We start from the raw sequence: 20,446 nt of genomic DNA on the forward strand, positions 1-20,446 counted from the left end.
AAATGACATGTAATGTAATGTAATAAGAAGAGATATGCAAACAGCTGAGTGTATGTATACATGCATACACACTGTCTTATATACACTCTTTCTGTTCCTTTTAGATGTACATGTTGGGCTCTGCTCTTTTTCCTGTTAAAGAGTTGTTGCAGGAGAGGAGCCACAGATTACAGCTGGAACTGAGGTAATCTGAGGTTTTATTATTATTTTCAGATACTGAGATGTAAACCCTGTCTTTTAGCGACTTAAAAACCTGGTGAATCATTCTGTTCAGTTTTTTTTTATACCTCTGGAGAGACTTTTGCATCCTAATAATATTTGTTTATAATATAAGTTTAAACTTGCATCTACTGTATTAAGCTTCCAACCAAAAGATCAAAAGAACAAACAACATGCATATATATATATATATATATATATATATATATATATATATATATATATATATATATATATATATATATATATATATATATATATGAAAATCCAGTAAATGTGTCTCCGTGGACAGATCAGCAGAGAACCAGCGGGTGGGGAACATCACCGTCGCTGCCTGGCAGACGGAGGAGAGGGCGGATCAGAGGATGTTGGTCGGCCGCCTGCCAGACCGCATCACCGGACGGGTAAGAGGGGTGGGACCCACTGTCAAATGTAATTTCTGCATAATGTTGATAGATGAACAAAGTACTGGAGGTGGTTACAGTGTTCACGCATCCCATTTCCTGCAGTTGGCAGCCATCATCTCTCAACTGTTTATGAGTTCAATGTGGCTTACTGTGCTTTGTAATTCAACAATAAGTCATAATAAACATGTCGCACAGCCTCAGAAGTGTGTGTGTGTGTGTGTTACAGACGATGCTGCCTGTCGACGAAAGCCTCACAGAGTCGATGGGAGTCCGGATAAAGTATGCCTCGCTATGCAAAGACACTCTGCTGCGCTCAGGTGCGACAGCTCCTTGTTGACTGTATGAGTTAAAAGCATGTTTGCAAAGCTTTACTTTTTACTGTTTCTACTGTTGGTTTTATCATTTAAAAAAATGTTTAGGTCATTTAGACCTTTTATGGCTCCATGTTGACCAATACATCAGACCATAAATCTCATTATAAGGCAGAAATGTATTGATCTGTTTACCTTGGGGGCAGACGGGTGATCCAAAAATATCACAAACGTTTGAAGGGTACCTTCACATTTATACACGCTTGTGTCTTTAGAGTTTATTTTTATTTTTTAGATCAGATCTATCACAATCTAATTCCATTTCCTGTGTCGTCAGTGTTCGGGGGCACGATGTCCCGGATGTACCGCTTCCCCACCACCGATGGGAACCACCTACGGGTGCTGGAGCAAATGGCCGAGAGCGTCCTCTCTTTGAACATCCCTAGACAGTTTGTCAAACTGCTGCTGGAGGAGGACGCAGCCAGGTACACGCACACACACACGCACACACACGCACATGCGTTCTGAGGGTTCCCTTAAAGGGATAGTTCACATGTTTAGGAGCGTGGTTGTGTGAGGTACTTTAATAATGTATATTTTGTATTGTTTTCACCGCTTTACCTTTTCAAGACGGGGAAGTGAAGCTGTCCCTCTTCAAAGCCACAAGACACACTGTTTCCAACAATCAGAACTGTCCCATTAAGGCTCCGGTTGCCAGTTTGCTGAAGATTTTTCCATTTTCTGTCACACAAGAAGTTGAGAAGCTGCAACCGGAGCTTGGTCTTTTTTTTTTTTTTTTTTTGAGAAAAAATTAAAACAGCAAATTAAAAAATGAGACGGCATTATATTCTCCTCCCACGACTCTCCAGGGTGTGTGAGCTGGAGGAACTGGGAGAGTTATCGCCCTGCTGGGAGAATCTGAGGCGACAGATTGTCTCTCAGTACCAGACAATAATACTTGCATACCAGGAAACGCTGTCAGACCTCAACAACTACCGAGGTTAGAGATTTCCTCCGCCTCTACTTTAGAAAAGCATCATTTTAAAACGAGCTGCAGCAACGTCTGTTCTGGTTGTGCCGTTATTTTTGATTATCCGCATCAGGTCCATCGTTCAAAGCCAGCAACCTGAAGGCGGAGAGGAAGCTCGAGTTCATGCCGACCAACCTGCACGTGCAGAGGATGAGGGTTCAGGACGAGCTGGGCTTCGGTGAGAACGCAAGAACGCGCCGATACGAACGCACACACAACTTTTTCCCTCTGCTGATGCCGGTGTTTTCCTCCTCTCCAGAACACACGTACGACGTGATTACCATCGGGGCTCCAGCGGCTCACTGCCAGGGCTTCAAAAACAGCGGTTTGAGGAAACTCATTCAGAAGTTTGAGGAGGCAAAGAAACAGTAAGTCGAGAGGGGGACGGGCGTGGAAAACAGATCCACGATGCCGGTTTAATAGAAGAAAAAAGAAAGTGCATTTGCATGTTTTGTTTTTCTCCCCTCAGCCACAGTGATAATTTCTGTTTTTGTTGATTTATTCATTCTTTTCCTTCTGCTGTTTTAACTTTAACTCCACATGAAAGATGTATCTGTATCTGGCTGCTCAGGAGTCGTTTCTACATACAAGATGAATGCATTGTTTCTTGAACTATTGCATTAACTGGCTTCCTCTTGATTTTGTTTTTGTTACTTTTCTATTGATCAGCGTATATGAGGAGGAATGGTGAGTTGTTGCACTGCTTTGCTTGTCTTCATTTGTGTGTCTCACCACAACAACATGACTTCCACTGTTTCTCGTGATTTTCAAGAGTTTTGGATGTGCAGGTGAGTCGGTTTGCAAGACTTCTCATCGCTTGTGTTGACACAAGATGCTTTAACAGTGTTGTACTAAGATGTATGTTGTCCTAAAAAAACAAGCACACAGATATTTAACAACACAGAACACAACGTTTGATGACATACCAATTCAGTAAAAACAAAGACGACTTTAAAGATGACTTAAAGATCTATTTGAGTCCTGTTTATTGAAGTGTATTGTTGTCTCTGTGTTTACCTGTTGTTGGGAACAGGCATGTGCATGCAAACGCTCTGATGTTGACATAAAACAATGTCAGTTCTTTACAGTGTGTCCTCAGCATCCTCTTGGCTCTTTGCTTTCTGCAGCAGCGCCCTCTCCAGCTCTCAATCCATCGTCTACATACCTCAGGACATCGTCCGAGCCAAAGAGATCATCGCCCACATCAACACGCTGAAGACTCAAGTCAGCTACTACGCGGAGAGGCTATCCCGAGCCGCCAAGGACCGATCGGCCAGCGGAGTGGAGCGGACGCTCGCCATTCTGGCCGATAAGGTTTCTTTTACTTACTTTCACACTCTAAATCATTCATCAGGACTCAATGGAAGTATTTTCACGTGAGTTTGGTCACGTGAGAGTGAGATGTGACGGATGCCTCCTCTCTCTCCCAGACTCGTCAGTTGGTGACGGTGTGCGACTGCAAGCTGCTGGCTTCTGCTATTCAGGCCCTCAACGCAGCGCGGCCCGAGTACGTCGCCTCCGAGGCATCTCCTTCCGCTGACTCGGAACAAGTAGTCCTGCGCAATGACCAGGACACGCTGCTCGCCAAGTGGAGCGGCTCCAACAGCCGATCCTCGCTGCACGTGGACTGGCATGAAGAGGAGTGGGTGAGTTAGTTAGTGAGGAATAACCAAAGAGGTTTGAGTTTTTTCTGGTGTCATTCAATTGTTGTTCTCCATTTAGACAGGAACTGCTTAGTTTTACGATTCACAATATTTGAGTTATATCATATTCCCCATTGCTGATATCCATCCGGTTATTTTATTTATTCATAATCCTCATTGTGAATTGCCAGAAAATGTTCCACTGTAATGGGTTTTATTTTTAAAATAGCAGGATGTCGTACGAAGTCTTTACAACTGCTGTACACAATATGACACAAACGCTTTTGTTTGTTTTTCATAAAAAAATGTTGCAATGGGTCAAAGGAAACGACGTGGACACGCATTCAAATACTGAACTTCTAATTTAAACGCATTGTATTGTTATTTTCCTATAAAACGTGTGTATTTATCAGATTATATATCAGAAGAGTTCAGTTGGTCTAAACCACCAATGTTTAGCCTCCGTATCCCCCGGCAGTCTGAGACAGGAGTTTGGGGTTATGTAATGGAGTCGTAGCATTACATAAAACCTTCGTCAAGCAAAAGGTTGGGGTGCTCTCTGCTTTGCATACTGGTGTGATTCATCTCATCTTCTCTCCCCTCTGGCTCCGGTCTTTTCCCCCGCTGTAATTTGTCCATTAGCCCTTTTTGCCGAGGTGCATTGATCGCATTGATCGCGCCTTGTGCTCTTGTCCTTTCAGGAGAAGGTCTGGGTGAACGTGGACAAGTCTCTGGAGTGCATCATCCAGCGTGTGGACAAGCTACTTCAGAAGGAGAGGAGGCCCAGCGTCAGCAGTCAGGACAGTACCCAATCTGACCTGCAGGGCGGCGCCAATACGAAAGGTGATGCACGCACACTCAAAATACACTTTTCTGTTCTTTGTGTTTCATACCATGGATTGTAATTTTAATTTTCAGGGTATAAATGTGACATGATTTGTGCGTGAATTTCACAGAATTTTTTTGAATTTGTTTTAATTATCTTTAACAATAAAAAGTATAATATGCAGCTTCTAAACCCAGTTTCCACAGCCCTGTAACTAATAAACAAACGTCAATAAATAAACAACTGTAGCACATGAAATATGTTTAATTTTCAGTTTTAAGAGTATGAATTAACAGCGCTGTGTGGCTGTGAAAAGGTGAAGGAAAAAGACGAGCTTTCTGGATCAACCCAGAAAGTATGCCACAGGAATCTCCATCATTACCATCATCATCATCACCACCACCATCCTCTTCCTCTCTGCCTGCCCTTTCCTCTGCACAGGAATTTTGTAGGTTTACTTGATTTCTTATATTTCTAATGCTTCTCCTCGTGTTTTTAGATCGGCTCTTTTTTGATAACTGTCTTTACTTAAAGGAAAGCTGGTACCTTTTTTAAATTACTCACCAAAACAAACCGTCTCATGTAAAAGCATTTTGTCTCGTGCGCTATCTTTGTTGCTGTGTGTTGGGGTCAGTCCACAATGTTGCAGCGTTCTTCAGCAGGAAACGACGCGGTTTGTATTGAGGACGTTGTGCTTATGGACCAGGGTCACGTCCCTCCAAACCTTCAAAATGATGGCGGTTCAGAAACGTGGAGGAATAAGCTGGGAAAAAAGACTTGGTCTCGAGGCCAAAGAAACAAGATTTATAATCTAAGCTGGGTGTTTTTTTTTGATAAATCTCTGACCCTGGTTTTGTAGTCTTTTCTGTGTGTGTCTCTGCTGCCTCGTGTGGCTTACAGCGCCCGCTAATTATGCATGTTGCACCTCCACACCCTCTTCCAGATGGGAGCCCCAGTGCTGAGGAGGCCTACCCGGGTAAGAGCTGCTATCCCTCCCATGCTCCAGGACACACTATATATATATATATATATATATATATATATATATATATATAAATAAATAAAATGTTTGTGTGATTGCTAGAAAAGTCACTCCTTTATTTTAATGCAAATTATCTTTAATAAAGAGCAGCTTAACACACTGTTCTAGCTTGAAGGTGTTCCTCTCGCATATTGAAACCCAGGGAACTCTTTTGCATAATGTAACTACACTTCTATAAATTCTTGTTAATACTTGCATTTTATTTTTAAAGTGGGGGGAATTGCCAAAACTGGAGTAAATATGTACGTAACAGCACGTTATAGCAGAATAAAGTCGCTGACATAATTAAGTAACTACTAAAATGTCCAGTTAGGAAATGCAATGCATCTTTGGTTTTAAATCAAGTATTTTTTATTTTATTATCTTTATTGTATTCCTGTAGAGAAAGAGACTAAACGTCCTGGAGCTTTACCCAGTGAAGTATAATCTCCATCAGCGCTTCTGCTTTTCCTGTTGCTTCTCTGTTCCATCTGGTCTCTGTTCCACTAACTAACTAATTAACTAATAAATTAACTTTCTGTTGCATAATTCATACTAAATATCACTTCAGCGTTGTGTGGGGCCTCACCTCGGGGTCGTCCGACCTCTTCCTTGTCTTACAGGCGAGTGGAGCGAGGCCTTGTACCCTCTCCTCACCACGCTCACCGAGTGCGTTGCCATGATGAGCGACAAGGCCAAGAAGTCCATGGTGTTCCTGCTGATGCAGGACAGCGCCCCCACGATAGCCATGGACCTGTCGCTGCAGTACCGCCGCGATGTCGTCTTCTGCCAGACGGTCAGGACCGACACACGGAGAGGCGTGGCACACACACACACACACACACACATACATCAGCTCGACCCAGCGAGGGAATCGATTGTTCATAAATCTGTAAATATTACAAAAGCCGGAGGGTGCAAAGGTCCAACGCTTAGTGGCTCTGCAATATTTACATCATGGCTGAACCTTTTGTGTAGAGAGGTAAGAGCCGGTAAAAAGAAAATGTCATAAAATGAGACGGCAGAAGGGATTTCTTCACCTGCAGACCCACATACTCCTACTCTCCAGACGCTTTGCTCTTTGGCCCAACGTTAAAATAAGAATAAGCTTTCTGGAGTTTATTTGCCTCGGTTACAACAACGCTTACACGGCAGGTTTATTGTCTGTACAACAGCATTGAGTTTAAACTCTGGTATCTAATCCACGTAGTTACAAGTCAAAAGTACAGAAGATTAAACAAATACATAATCCAGGGGAGTAAATAGTTGTATTAGCTTCGTCTTCTTCAGTACACACTGAGAAAGGAGCATAATGGCACACAACCATCTATATATATATATAACTCAGGCTTCCCTTCACACCCGAATGCACAGAAACCAACAACATGAAGAAGCAGCTGAGCTTTAAATATTAAACGGAGTTGAGGGATATGACATCAGACATGATTTAACTGGAAATAATTTGCATTAAATGAGGAAAAAAATAACTTCTAAAAAAGAGAACTTTGTCCCACTCTATGCCCTAAAAACTATTTTTTTTAATTGTGATACTTTGTAGCGCTTCATGTGTGAGTGTGTGTTGCAGCTCACCGCTCTAATCTGTGGCTTCATTATCAAACTGAGGAACTGTCTCCGTGACAACGGATTCCTCCGACAGCTGTACACCATCGGCCTGCTGGCTCAGTTTGAGTCCCTGCTCAGCACCTACGGTACGAACACACGCACACACACACGCACTGTTAAACCCCCCCAACAGTTAGAGATTGACGACGTTATCTCCGTTAACCGTGTGGTCCAAGGTGAGGAGCTGGCCATGCTGGAGGACATGAGTGTCGGCATCATGGATCTCCGCAACGTCACCTTTAAGGTAGGAAGACTTTTAATAATCCTGATGAGAAATAACTGTTAATTGTGCCTATTAGTTTCTTGGAATTTTTTCACTGACCTTAATTAACGTTGGTCCTTTTGGTTCTTCTCTATTTTTACGTCTATTGAAATGCAACAATGATCAAATCATTTAAATTATTTGTAATTTTTCAAGCAAAAATGACAAACATTGACTTGTTCCACCCATCAGATCTAGATGTGATGCTTTGCCATGACAAAGAAAACTGAATATGTTTACATTTTGATTTGTTAAATACAATTTTAATCTATTTCTATTATCTATTTGGGAAAGGACTTTTTGACCCTTAAAAATATAATCAGCAGATTAATCGATAATAAAAATGACCATTGCAGCCCTATATTTGTTTGTGTTAAAGAAGTTAAATACTGGGTATATAACATTGTGTTAACAATGCAAATACTTTGAAACTGCTGGATGTGAAAAATGTGTTATATTATTACAAAATATAGACGTTCCCTCACGTCCTTCACTTCCCTCTCAGGTGACCCAGGCCACCGGCAGCTCCGCCCCCGACATGTTGCCGATCATCACGGGGAACCGGGACGGCTTCAACGTCCGCATCCCGCTGCCGGGAACCATGTTCGATGCGCTGCCGCGGGAGATCCAGAGCGGCATGCTGCTGAGGGTGCAGCCGGTACACTTCAACGTGGGCATCAACGAGCAGCAGACGCTAGCGGAGAAGTGAGAGAGCCGGAGACTGAAAAGGAGACGCGACGCGGACAGAGCAGAGGAAGGAACTCATGTTTTTTCTCTGTTGTGCAGGTTTGGAGACACGTCCCTGCAGGAGATCATCAACTTGGAGAGTCTCTCCAGGCTAAATTCGTATTACGAGCAGTTCAAAGAAGTCCTGCCTGAGGACTGTAAGTACAAAATGTTCCTGAGCGGTACACAAGTACCATCCATCCCCCTTTGTTTCTCCTCACCTACATTCTCCATCTTCCCCCTCTTCATTGACCCCTCAGGTCTCCCAAGGTCTCGTTCTCAGACTTGTCTCCCTGAGCTGCTGAGGTTTCTGGGGCAGAACGTCCACGCCAGGAAAAACAAGAACGTGGATGTCCTCTGGCAGTCAGCCGAGGTGATGCTCTCTGCTTTTGGCGTGCATGAAAAGCGAGCTTCGTAATGTGTTTGCCATGATTTTTAAAGTTAGATATACCCGCAGATCCTGAGCGTCTCTTCCCCTCTCCGTTCTCAGATCTGCCGGCGACTGAACGGGGTTCGCTTCACCAGCTGCAAAAGCGCCAAAGACCGCACGGCCATGTCGGTGACCCTGGAGCAGTGCCTGATCCTGCAGCACGAGCATGGCATGGCGCCGCAGGTCTTCACGCAGGCCCTCGACTGCATGCGCAGGTAGGACGCCCCTCACAGTGCCTGAATGAGAGAAACACACACACCTGAGAATCATACCTGGGCAAAACACTTCCTGTCTGCAAAGGTTCCAACATTGGGTTTAAGAAACCTTTTAAATATGGACACATATGGTACTTTTTACACACATAAAGTAAAGGGAAACAAATTAATGGAAAAGGATGTTTTGCCCACGTGTGACTTTAAGAACCACTGCCTGCTTCCTCACTGAAACAAACCGGTCCGTAGTGGCCGGTTCATCTTGGAGTGGATACTCGTATATTGTGATATTCAGTCCGTTGCTGACTTCACCGGACTCTTGTCCAAAAGGTTTGCGTTCAGTTGATCTTCTTTATGGTCTGGAGGAGAGCGGAGGATCCTCTTTTGGTTGTGTGTCTGGAACGCTTGTGGGTCATTTCCTTAAAGCTGCTTATAGTCTGAGCTGCAGAGTATTTTTATTTTACTGGATTTGTCGTTGTCCTTTTTTTTTTCTTCATTCATTTTTTACATTTTGTCTGACATTCTGTTGAGAATAAAGAAATATTTAGTTTTCCTCTCCACCGCAGAGGGTTTAAGTCAAAAGGCTTTTTTGTTTTAGTTTTTTTTTCCGCATGGGAAATGTGTCTTGCAGCATGTTGCAGAAATAACAGATAAGTTGGAATAAAAATAGGTAAAGGTGCAGTTTTACAGTGTTTTAAATATACCTTTTATGTGTGCAAAACTGAATGCCAGCATCTGAAATCATCACATTTCCAGAAAGTGTCTCGTTTAAAATACTTTCTGAACCATATTTAACTCTGTTTATTAACCATATTTTGTTCTCTGGAAAAAGACATCCACTCACAAAAATAACCAATAGAAAAGAATAGTTTTATTAGTTTTGCTCACGAGGACAGAAAAGGTCTGATAGCTCTGTGTTTGTTTCTTTGTGTCCAAAAACATTTGTGTTATTTTGTTGTTAAGCCCATGTAAAACGGATGTAACAGCTGTCTGCGTTGTACTTGTGCTCAATAAAGTTTCACTGCTGCATGAAACGACATCTCTTCACCTTCTCCTCCCCCTCTTTCTCCTCCTCATGTCTCTCCCTCGTTCCTGCCTCTCTCCCTCATCAGCCGACGAGCATGAAATCTGCTTTTTGATCATTATTGGAGCTTAAATTGCTGCCTAGTGGTTTTAAACTGGGATGCATGTTGGACAAAGCTTAGAGATATTGTACCCTTCTCCTCCATGACGCCATTTTTTCCCCTCTTGCATACCGAGTGGCAGTTAAATCTGCATGTTAGCACGTTCCTGTGACGCATGTGGCCACATTTTGAGTGCAGATGACAAATCTCCTGAAATTTAAAGGGTATTTTTGCCTTTTCCCCTCATCTCATGTCTTAGAATATATAAACATGGTGAGCCGTTGCTGTTTTTTATTATCTTCTCTCCTTTTCCGAAAGACGGAGAAACATCTTTCTTAATTTTCTCTTTTTTCTCTTTCTCTTTCTCGTCCCCCCCCCTCCCCCTTTCTTCCTCTGTTTTCCCGCGTGTTTGACTTCGTCATGATTTGGCTAATTTTTTTGCGGGATTCTTTTATTCTGGTTGATTCATTTCCATTTATTGTGACCTCTATACGATTTGTATTATTATTATTATTATTATTGTTGTTGTTGTGTGAAAACTGCTGTCTGTGGCCGTGGCTTCTTTGTGATTTCTCGCCGGTGTCACCCGTTACTTTGACATTTCACCTGCCATCTGGTTATTTTGGCTCTCTCTTCTTCCTTCTTGCCATCTTTCCTTTCCTATTTCCTCTCCTCCTTCCTCCATCTCTTTTTGCCCTTATGTTTTTTCCTCATCTGTTCCTCCTCCTCCTCCTTTTCAACCCTCTCCTCCACCACCTTCCTCCAACCTTTTTTGTTTGCCGCTGCACACCACCTCCTCCTCTTCCTCCCGCCTTCACGTGACTCGGCAGAATTGGGACGAGGGAGGGGGTGATACAGAAGAACCTGAGCGGCTTGCTTCCGGTGCGTGACTTCCGATTGGACCCCAGCCTCCTGTACTCGCTGCCCCTGCTGGCCCTCAGCCCGAACCTCCTGGTGGTGTGGATCTTCCTCAGCATGGCCTATTTCCTGGCCAAGCTCCGCTGCAGCTGAACGGGCCTCGGAGCCGCTCTCTCTTCTGGCTGCAGACGTATATGTGGAGGCATTGGGAAGCTCCTCGCTGACTCCTGAGGGTGCAGCAAAACCCCACCTCCCTTGTTTTTGTTTTATTTTGTTTGTAAGCACTTCCTGTTTGGTGTTTTTCCTTTTTATTGAGCTGCAAAAAGGTACATGTGTTGATATGGAAAAATAACAACACAGACGTTATGGTGCACTCTTTGAGACAGTTCATGACGTTCACACTATAAGCCAGATGAATCTGAACCACGTTCGTGTTTTCAAGATGAAATCTGTTCCTCTTCCGTCTTCATTGACGTACTTTCTGTTCCTGTTGTCAGACAAGCAAACAAGCTTAAATTGTGTCACTGAAATGCCATTAAATCTAAACGTTATGATCAGAAAGTGGTCCAACTAAACGTAACTTAATGACCGCACCTGTGTGTTGTCATTTGCCATATTGACATTTAAAATGAGTGACCAGAGAGAGGTCAGAGGTGATTACATGTTTTAAAGGTCACACAGACCGCAGCCTCGATTGAGCAGCGACTCATTCTCCATGTCTTTACCCCCGTGTGAGACTATTTATGTCCATTTCTGGGTGAGAAAAGCTGCTTAATGTTTATGCTGTGTTGTCCCAGACGGTTCTATAACGTCAAGGTGGCGCTTCCAGAGGTCCCCCCCCCCTACCCCCCCCAATGGTTTTAAAAGGTGCATTCGCATCTAAATCTCTCTGATACCTATGTGGTGGATTGCGCCCTCTACTGGACAGATCTAAGGTCTGTGTGACTGTCAGCGACCGCTCTGCCTTATTCTTCATCCACTGACGACAAAACACAAAAGGGCCAGTTTGTTGTGAATATGTATAAAAGAAACATGCCGATTTATATATAAATATTGCTTTCAGGAAAGAGTTATTGTTGATGCTAACTATTATAATGGAAATCTATTTATCTTTGTTTGTGCAATTTGTTTGGTTTATCATTGTCTTCCATGTGCTTTTTGCACCCCTCAAACGAAAGCTTTTATTTTAAGTTAGGTTATACATATATAGCTTTAATGAGTCGAGTGAAGTAACTGATTTTATTTATAACGAATGAGGAATGTAGCATTGTGCCAAAATGCATCACTAGGCTTTTAACGAATTAATCCAGGTTTGTTGAATTATTATACAACTTCTTTACACGTTGGAAACCGGCTGTGTAGAAATCGATATATTCGCCTGTGAAGCTGAAGGAGAGCATCGGCCTCCTCTCCAGAGTTTCTAGGCTGCGTCTCATTAATATCGACCCAGGAAGGGAAGGAATCGGACCATAAATAGCCTCCTTTGGGAGCGTGGCCCCCTCTCGTGACCCCTGAACTCGCCAATCCGCCAGCGATGAGTCTTTTCTTCCCAGTGAGGGATTCAATATCTCTGACTTCTCAAACCAGTTTGCAGTGCTTGTTTTTGTGTTTATCGTCCAGTAGAAACACACTAAAAAATAATATTTCCTAAAAAAAAAATGTAAAAAATTTATTGAAAAAGAACATTTCCTAAAAAAAAAAAAAAAGGTTATTTTTAACCTTTTTTATTTCAGGAAATGTGTGTATCTCGTCGCTCCAGTTTAGATCTACCTCTGTGAGACAAGTTATACGTTAGAGTTGAATATAAAGAAGTAGATATTAATATATGAATACATCCAATATAGAAATATGTAATTACATAATTGCTTAGCAGCAGGGATGTGAAAGAATGGGAACTATTTTATGTAAAATATATAAAACTTTGTTTTAAAATGAAGTAATATGTTAAATTTCTAATATAATTATCCTTAATTCAATACTTATACATATGTGTAACTACACTAAAGTGCTTCCTTAGATTTGAATTAAAATCACTGATGGATAAAACATATTTTTCTTTTCCTTGTTTATTCTTAAGAATCCAGATGTATCAGAGAATATATTTGTATTGCTGTACATAAGTTGTATTTGTTTGCTATATCTTAAATGAATCCAAAACAGATTTTTTTAATATATATATATATATATATTTATTTATTTTTCCTTGTGCCATCACCGCCACGCTGTCACTTTATATCACAGTTCAGTTTGTCTTGTTTAAAATGCAGATGTATTTGTTTTTGTGTGTAATTACTGTTGATTTAATTTACTTTTCATACTGAGATGACAACAATTTGCACTTCCCCTAAACCGCATGTTTACAATATAAATCATATTGTGTGAACAGGTATTTATGTTCATTGAGAATAATTAATTACCTAAAGCTGTTTTATTATGTCATTATTGTCAAAGTGGAATGTATTCGTTTTTTATTCTAAAATCTGGCTTTTTGCTGTCAAAAGTAATCAGTTTGATCCCGATTCGATCAATTAGCAGTCGGTGCGTCTTCTCTGAGACTGGAGCGAAAACCTCCAGTCAGTGTGTCCCTGAACGCCACACCCTGCTGTAATAAACGTCCAGTCAGTGTGTCCCTGAACGCCACACCCCGCCGTAATAAACGTCCTGTGCCTCCGGCTGCAGAATTAAGTGTGTGTGTGTGTGTGTGTGTGATAAGTCTGCTGGTCATTCTTTAACAAACTAAATGTGATAATTAATTTGTTCATTGGTCATTTGAGACTTTCAGCACATTACGTAATGTCGTCTTTTGTTGACTGTTCAAGCCCCCCCCCCCCCAGCAGAGTGAGTATCATTCAAGGACAGACACACCACACATTCCTGCGTCACGCACGGCAACCACGCCTCTATTATTGTGTCCTCACCGCTCCCCGTTGTCTCTCCTCAGTGAAGGATGCAGACGAGAAAACACTGTGAAGAACGTCGGCTGCAGGAAGTACGCGTTTAACTCGCTGCAGCTCAAGGCCTTCCCCAAACACTACCGCCCCCCCGACGGCACCTACGGGAAGGTGGAGACCTGATGGGACCACCGGGACCTCCGCCTTTATTATCGGACCGTACGCCTGCTGTGTTTTTGGTGAAGGCCGGGATCGGACACCGGGTTTCTGTTTGAGGGTTTAGAATAAATAAGGCCTTCCTGAAAAAACTCAGCAGTTTTAAAAAAAAATATTAGTTGTTTGTTCCATATTATGCACAACAAACACGCTGCATGTTCATGTTTTTATTTCTCATTGGGGAAATGTATGATCGAGCTGATCAATAGCGACCACGCACACATTTATATTTATGCTCCACGATGAAAATCAAGGGAAAAATCATTAAGTACATCTTTTAAATCCATCCATCCATCCATCCATTATCACCCGCTTATCCGGGGTCGGGTCGCGGTGGCAGCAGGTTCAGCAGGCCGACCCAGGCTTCCCTCTCACCCGCAGCACTTTCCAGCTCATTCTGGGGGATCCCGAGGCGTTCCAAGGCCAGCCGGGAGATATAATCCCTCCAGCGTGTCCTCGGTCTTCCCCCGGGGCCTCCTACCAGTCTTTTAAATCCAATTATATACAAATAAAACAGACAATTATCTGTTGCCAACCCACCGTGTTTGGACACATTTTGAAGTTAGGATGTCTTGAAGCCTTTGATGAAATATTCAGGGGATAATATTTATATTGAGGGGAAGGATTGTGTTTTATTTCTTGTCAACAAAGCTCTTGAAAATGTAAAATGTGTCACTTCACAGACTGAAATGTTTCCAGCTCTTTTCTCCTGCTCACATTTCTGTTCATGCACTGTTTAATATCGTCCGCTGTGATCAATAAAAACATTACAGCTCGTTTCAGGACAATGAGGAACTGTAACTCTATGTTGTGTGAAGAAAACTGGACTGAAACTCTCAATTCAGTTTATTTTGTATAGCCCAATATCACAAATTACAAATTTGCCTTAGAGGGCTTTACAATCTGTACACATACAACATCCCTGTCCCAGGACCTCACATCGGATCAGGAAAAACTCCCCAGGTGCAATGGAGAGAGAAGAGGAGATAGGTGCTCAGTCTCCTAAAACATCCCCCAGCAGCCTATAAGCCTATAGCAGCATATCTAGGGGCTCGACCAGGGCAAACCTGATTCAGCCCTAACTATAAGCACTATCAAACAGGAAAGTCTTAAGTCTATTCTTAAATGAGGTGACTGTGTCTGCCTCCCGGACTGAAAGTGGAAGCTGGTTCCATAAAAGAGGAGCTTGATAACTGAAGGCTCTTGCTCGCATCCTACTTTTTAGGACTCTAGGAACCACAAGTAGCCACGCATTTAGCGCAGCTCTCTAGTGGGGCAATATGGTACTACAAGCTCCTTAAGATATGATGGTGCATCACCAATCAAGGCTTTGTAGGTGAGGAGAAGAATTTTAAATGTGATTCTTGATTTTACAGGGAGCGAGTGCAGAGCAGCTAATACAGGAGTAATGTGATCTCTTCTCTTAGTTTTTGTGAGTACACGAGCTGCATCATTCTGGATCAACTGAAGGGACTTAAGATACTTATTAGAGCAGCCTGATAATAAGGAGTTGCAGTAATCTAGTCTAGAAGTAACAAACGCGTGAACCAGCTTTTCTGCATCTTTTTGAGACAAGATGTGTCCGATTTTTGAAATGTTACGTGTTGTATCTTTATGCTACTAGTATAGTACACTGTTATAGCTGTACTAATCGTGGGTTAACTAACTCACCGTTAGTTACAAATGCACGGAGACGAGGATGCGGTACAAGTCACTCTTTTACTCGCGGGCTAAACACGCTATGTCCGTCGTCACAGACCAACACCATCGAGCACCGAGTGCTCGATCCAATATACCACATCCCTCTTTTCCGACTGAGAAGTGGCATACGTATCAGTTACCTCAACAGTTAACTCTTTGCTTACCATTAACGCTATGGCATCAACATTAAACTTGTCTTTTCTACTTGCATACTTCAATGATTAATAAAGCATGTTCTCAATACTAATGGCTTTCATTAAACATTACAAATCACTTTCCTGCTAAGCATTCTGGAGAAACATTTAAGCATTTAGAACATTCAACATTCTTGAAACATTTCAGGTTAAACAGTCCTCATTCTCTCTTTTTTTTTTATTAACAAACATGTGAATGAGTATATAAACATTCCTGAAATCAGTCATTGAATCTGGCAGGGCGTCTAACCGCTCTGCCACTCCTTGTGTAGCATGTGGGTGTACTGCCCGTAGTCACAGGAGGAGGGTTGTGTGGTGGCAGGTCATGTGGTGGTGAGTCCACTGACACAGGCACTTGAGAGGGTTGTACCTCCGAGTCCAACTGTTCATCACGGTCAGTGTCTATGAACAGACTCGGGTGTATCTTCCTCAGATGTCGCCGGTTCCTCCTTTGCGTCCTACCTGCCGGCGTCTGCACAGTGTCGGAGTGTGGTTCATCTCGCTGTCGGATGAGAACAGCAGGCTCCCAGCCGCGCCGTGTGTGCATGTGTACGGTGTCTCCCGAGGTCAACACTGGCAGGGGTTTTGCACGCTGATTGTAGTGTTGCTTTTGGCGGAACTGTAGGTTCTGTATTTTGCTGTGAAGATGCTGTGGGACTGACTGCGTCAGCACGGCACTGGAACACGGAAGTGTGCTCCGTAGAACTCTTCCCATCAACATCTGTGCAGGTGACTCATTCAGTCCCGTCACCGGTGTGTTCCTCAGTGACAGCAACACTAGATGTGGGTCGGTGCCGGTCTGCGTTGCCTTCTTCAGCGCATGTTTTACAGTCTTTATGGCTCTCTCAGCCATTCCATTTGAAGAGGGAAAACCTGGGCTGGGGTGTGCGAGTTTGAATTCCCATGACACTGCAAATGACTTCATCTCATAGCTGGCAAATGGGACATGATCACTCACTATCTCCCTAGGAATCCCGTGCCTGGCAAAAACAGACTTCATCTTTTGGATCACTGTGTAGGCTGTTTTATCAGACAGGTTAAGCACTTCAGGATATTTGGTCAGGTAATCAACTAACAACAGATATGATTGACCATGTAGCTCGAAGATGTCGGCTCCGACTTTCATCCATGGCAGTTCTGGAATCTGATGTGGTATGAGTGGCTCAGCCTGGTGTTTGGGCTGTAGCTGCTGGCACTGCATGCACTTCTCCACCATTGCCTTGATGTCTCGTGCCATGCCGGGCCAGTAGAGGGATTTTCTTGCTTTGGCTTTTGTGCGCTGCACTCCTTGGTGAGCAAGGTGCAGCTTCTCCAAAATCGTGGGTAATGATGATTTTGTCTCCGACCATGACAATGTCATTATCGATGCTTATATTGTCCTTGACCGACCAGTAGTCGTGTAGTTTCTTGTCCAAGCTTTTCTTTTTCATGGGCCAGCCATTCTTGTGTTTCTCACACACAGCTTGTAACACGCTATCTGCTGCTGTTGCCTTTTTTATTTGGCTGAGTGTTTCCTCGCTCAAGGAATCAGTGGCCTCCAAGGCATACACAACTCTCTCATCACAGGGGTTTTCGTTAATGTTTTCACCTTCTCTGCTTGCCGTGGCGCGTGAAAGTGCGTCGGCAATGTACATGTGCTTGCCTGGTGTGTATGTTACGTGTAGATCATAGCTCTGCAGTTGTAGAAGCATTCCTTGCAGCCGCGCAGGTGCTTTGCTCAGCGGCTTGCACACGATGACCTCCAGAGGCTTATGATCGGACTGCACGATTACTGGTCTACCGTAGACATACTGGTGGAATCTCTTAGCAGCAAACACTATGGCCAGCAACTCTTTCTCTATCTGCGCGTACCTCTTTTCTGTGTTGGTGAGCGCCCGTGAGGCATAGCACACTGGGCGGCCGTCCTGCAGCAGACAGGCTCCTAGTCCGTCTTTCGAGGAATCAGCTTGTAGAGTCAGCGGCTGCTTGTGATCATAGTACCTCAGCACTGGAGCTTGTGTGAGGGTGGTCTTCAGTGTCTGTAGTGCTGAGCTGTGGTTTGGGCACCACTGCCACACTATATCCTTCTTAAGCAGCTGTCTGAGGGGTGCTGTGAGTGAGGCTTCATTTGGTATGTACTGCGCCAGGAATTTTGTCATTCCCGGCAGACGTTGGAGACTTTGTTTGTCTTCTGGGGTTGGCATCTCGACAATTGCTTCGATCTTTGTGTCGTCAGCCCTTTGTCCTGCTGCCGTGATGATGTGTCCCATATACTTTACTGTATCAATTTTGAACTGGATCTTGTCTTTGTTAAACTTCACATGTGCAGTCTTTGCTCTCTCTAACACTTTGTGCAGGATGTCATCATGTTCCCTCTCCGATGACGCTGCGATGATCATGTCGTCTGCTATGACATACACACCTGGGATGTCGCCGAAGGTCTCAGAGTTCTTCTGTTGGAACACTTCGCTGGCAGACCTGATCCCGAATGGGAGTCTGAGGAAGCGGAACCGGCCCCACGGCGTATTGAAGGTGCATAGCTTAGACGATGGCTCGTCTAGCTTGATCTGCCAGTATCCATCCTTCTCATCTAGGATGGAGAAGATGGATTTTCCTGCTAATCTGCTGCGTATGTCTTCCGGTGTAGGAATGGAATAGTGCTGACGCTTAACGGCCTCGTTCAGGTTGCAAGGATCCAAACATACCCTTAGCGCGCCGTTCTTTTTCTTTATGGCAACAAGACTGTTCACCCATTCTGTCGGTTCATTGACAGGGGTTATCACTTTTCTGTTCTGTAAGTCTTTGAGTGTCTCTCTCAGTGGGTCCATGATGGAGAGGGGCACATTTCGGCATGCATGAATCACAGGCGTGAAGCTGGGGTCAATGTGTATGTGATGAACACCGGGGAACTCGCCCAATCCAGTGAAGACTTCTGCATACCTCTGTAGCATCTCTTCTTTGGTAGCTGGAGCTTTTCCTGGTTGCGGGGATCTTGCTGTGAGTGCCTCAACTCTTCTCACCAGCTGCAGCTCCTCACATGCATCTCCACCCAGAATCGGCTTGTTGGCCCGGCTTGACACGTGAAAGTCCAGCATAGCTTTATGTTTGGTCGTCCTGCATTCTAGAGATGCAACACCATCTGTGGGTAGGCGGGCTCCACCAAATGCAATTAGGACAGTCTCTGTGGGCCGTAGCTGAATGGGACCAGGTAGCTGCCGGTACATGTGCATGGGAAGTACATTTGCATCGGCGCCGGTGTCCAGCTTGAAATCAATTGCTACGCCTCTGACTGTGGCTGTTTCATGCCATACAGTGCCTTTAGCTTGGTGAGCTCCTTTCTTTTTGTATTTTCCAATCATGCCTATGTATAAGGAGTCAACTTCACTCTCCAAATTATTTATTGTCTTTGTCTTGTAGTTGCTGCTTTTCTCAGTGCCAGCTTTACATACCTTAGAAAAATGGTTGTTCTTACCACATTTATGGCACACTGCACCATAAGCTGGGCATTGACGAGGCTCATGCTTGTTTCCACATTTATGGCAGACAGTTGTTGTTACATGCCTCTTGCTGTTTGTTTTGCTCACATTCCAGTTGCCCGTGCGCGTTTGCCCTGTTGCTTTCCTTAAAGCATCTACTGAGGTGTCTTGGACAACCTGTGACGTCTGCATCGCTTGTATTTGTGACTTAGCGAGCTCTGCTGATCTGCATGTGTCCATCGCTCTGCGCAAAGTGAGCTCATTATCACGCAACAGTCTCTCCTTCAGACGAATATCGTTTATGCTAAACACTAATTTATCCCTAATCATGTCATCTTCATTTCTGCCAAACTCACAGTCTTTGCTCTTCTGGCGTAGCTCTGTGATGAACCTGTCCACCGATATTCCTGCTGATATCGCGTGCGACCAGAATTGATGGCGTTCGAAAACCACGTTCTTGTGAGGGCTGCAGTAGTCCGTGAAGGCTTGGAGAACTTCCTCCATCATTACGTCGTCTCCATCTGGGATGATGGTAAGTGTGTTGTACACTTCCAGCGCCTCCTCGCCGACAGTGTGGAGCAGAATGGCTATTTTAACTGTCTCTTCCTTATCCAACGCACCGGAAGCGGTCATATACAGCTGGAAACGTTGTTCCCATCTTCTCCAGTTTTCAGCTATATTCCCGGTAAGTATCAGCGGTGGTGGCGGCTTGAACTGCTCCATGTTCGCACGTGGTAGCACTTTTTTTTTTTTTTTAAGCTAACTTCTAAAATACCGTCCTCGAATTATTCCGTAACTCCGTCTTCTGACACCATGTTGTATCTTTATGCTACTAGTATAGTACACTGTTATAGCTGTACTAATCGTGGGTTAACTAACTCACCGTTAGTCACAAATGCACGGAGACGAGGATGCGGTACAAGTCACTCTTTTACTCGCGGGCTAAACACGCTACATGTCCGTCGTCACAGACCAACACCACATTACGTAGATGAAAAAGTGCAGTCCTTGAGATTTGCTTTACATGGGAGTTAAACGACAAGTCCCAGTCAAAGATAACGCTGAGATTCTTTACAGTGGTGTTGGATGCCAGGGCAATGCCATCTACAGAAACCACATTACCAGATAGTTGGCCAATGGGCCAATGAACCCTTAGAGATTCATTGGCCCATACCCTCTGAATGCAATGAGATATCAACAAGCGTTTTAACTTCTGATGACATTGAACCAATAATGAACCACAGAAATGTTCGTAACAATCGGTCACAGCGTTTAGGAGAGAATGAAAAAACGTGTT

General features: G+C 43.8%; 1 protein-coding gene across 6 annotated transcripts in view; it reads left to right on the forward strand.

The window, feature by feature from the left end:
• LOC117740797 (inositol polyphosphate-4-phosphatase type I A-like) overlaps positions 1-14,587 on the forward strand; it is a 29,745-nt gene extending 15,158 nt beyond the window's left edge. For 2 of the 6 annotated variants that reach the window (XM_034547361.1, XM_034547371.1), the window contains exons 6-25: positions 105-184; positions 512-623; positions 853-943; positions 1,275-1,422; positions 1,807-1,937; positions 2,041-2,145; positions 2,227-2,335; positions 3,095-3,281; positions 3,398-3,613; positions 4,312-4,453; positions 4,753-4,884; positions 5,380-5,412; positions 6,081-6,253; positions 7,043-7,166; positions 7,257-7,324; positions 7,848-8,047; positions 8,129-8,226; positions 8,329-8,441; positions 8,559-8,713; positions 10,665-13,377. In XM_034547361.1, coding sequence (XP_034403252.1) covers positions 105-184; positions 512-623; positions 853-943; positions 1,275-1,422; positions 1,807-1,937; positions 2,041-2,145; positions 2,227-2,335; positions 3,095-3,281; positions 3,398-3,613; positions 4,312-4,453; positions 4,753-4,884; positions 5,380-5,412; positions 6,081-6,253; positions 7,043-7,166; positions 7,257-7,324; positions 7,848-8,047; positions 8,129-8,226; positions 8,329-8,441; positions 8,559-8,713; positions 10,665-10,845 — 2,598 coding nt within the window. In that variant the 3' untranslated portion in view covers positions 10,846-13,377. Of the gene's footprint in view, positions 1-104; positions 185-511; positions 624-852; positions 944-1,274; positions 1,423-1,806; positions 1,938-2,040; positions 2,146-2,226; positions 2,336-3,094; positions 3,282-3,397; positions 3,614-4,311; positions 4,454-4,752; positions 4,885-5,379; positions 5,413-6,080; positions 6,254-7,042; positions 7,167-7,256; positions 7,325-7,847; positions 8,048-8,128; positions 8,227-8,328; positions 8,442-8,558; positions 8,714-10,664; positions 13,378-13,633 lie in introns of those variants that run through there. The other 4 variants (XM_034547389.1, XM_034547407.1, XM_034547398.1 and 1 more) reach the window with 4 other exon arrangements.
• Positions 14,588-20,446: the final 5,859 nt, after the last annotated feature.

Source organism: Cyclopterus lumpus, chromosome 2, assembly GCF_009769545.1.
Source record: "Cyclopterus lumpus isolate fCycLum1 chromosome 2, fCycLum1.pri, whole genome shotgun sequence".
NCBI classification, from domain to species: Eukaryota; Metazoa; Chordata; class Actinopteri; order Perciformes; family Cyclopteridae; genus Cyclopterus; species Cyclopterus lumpus.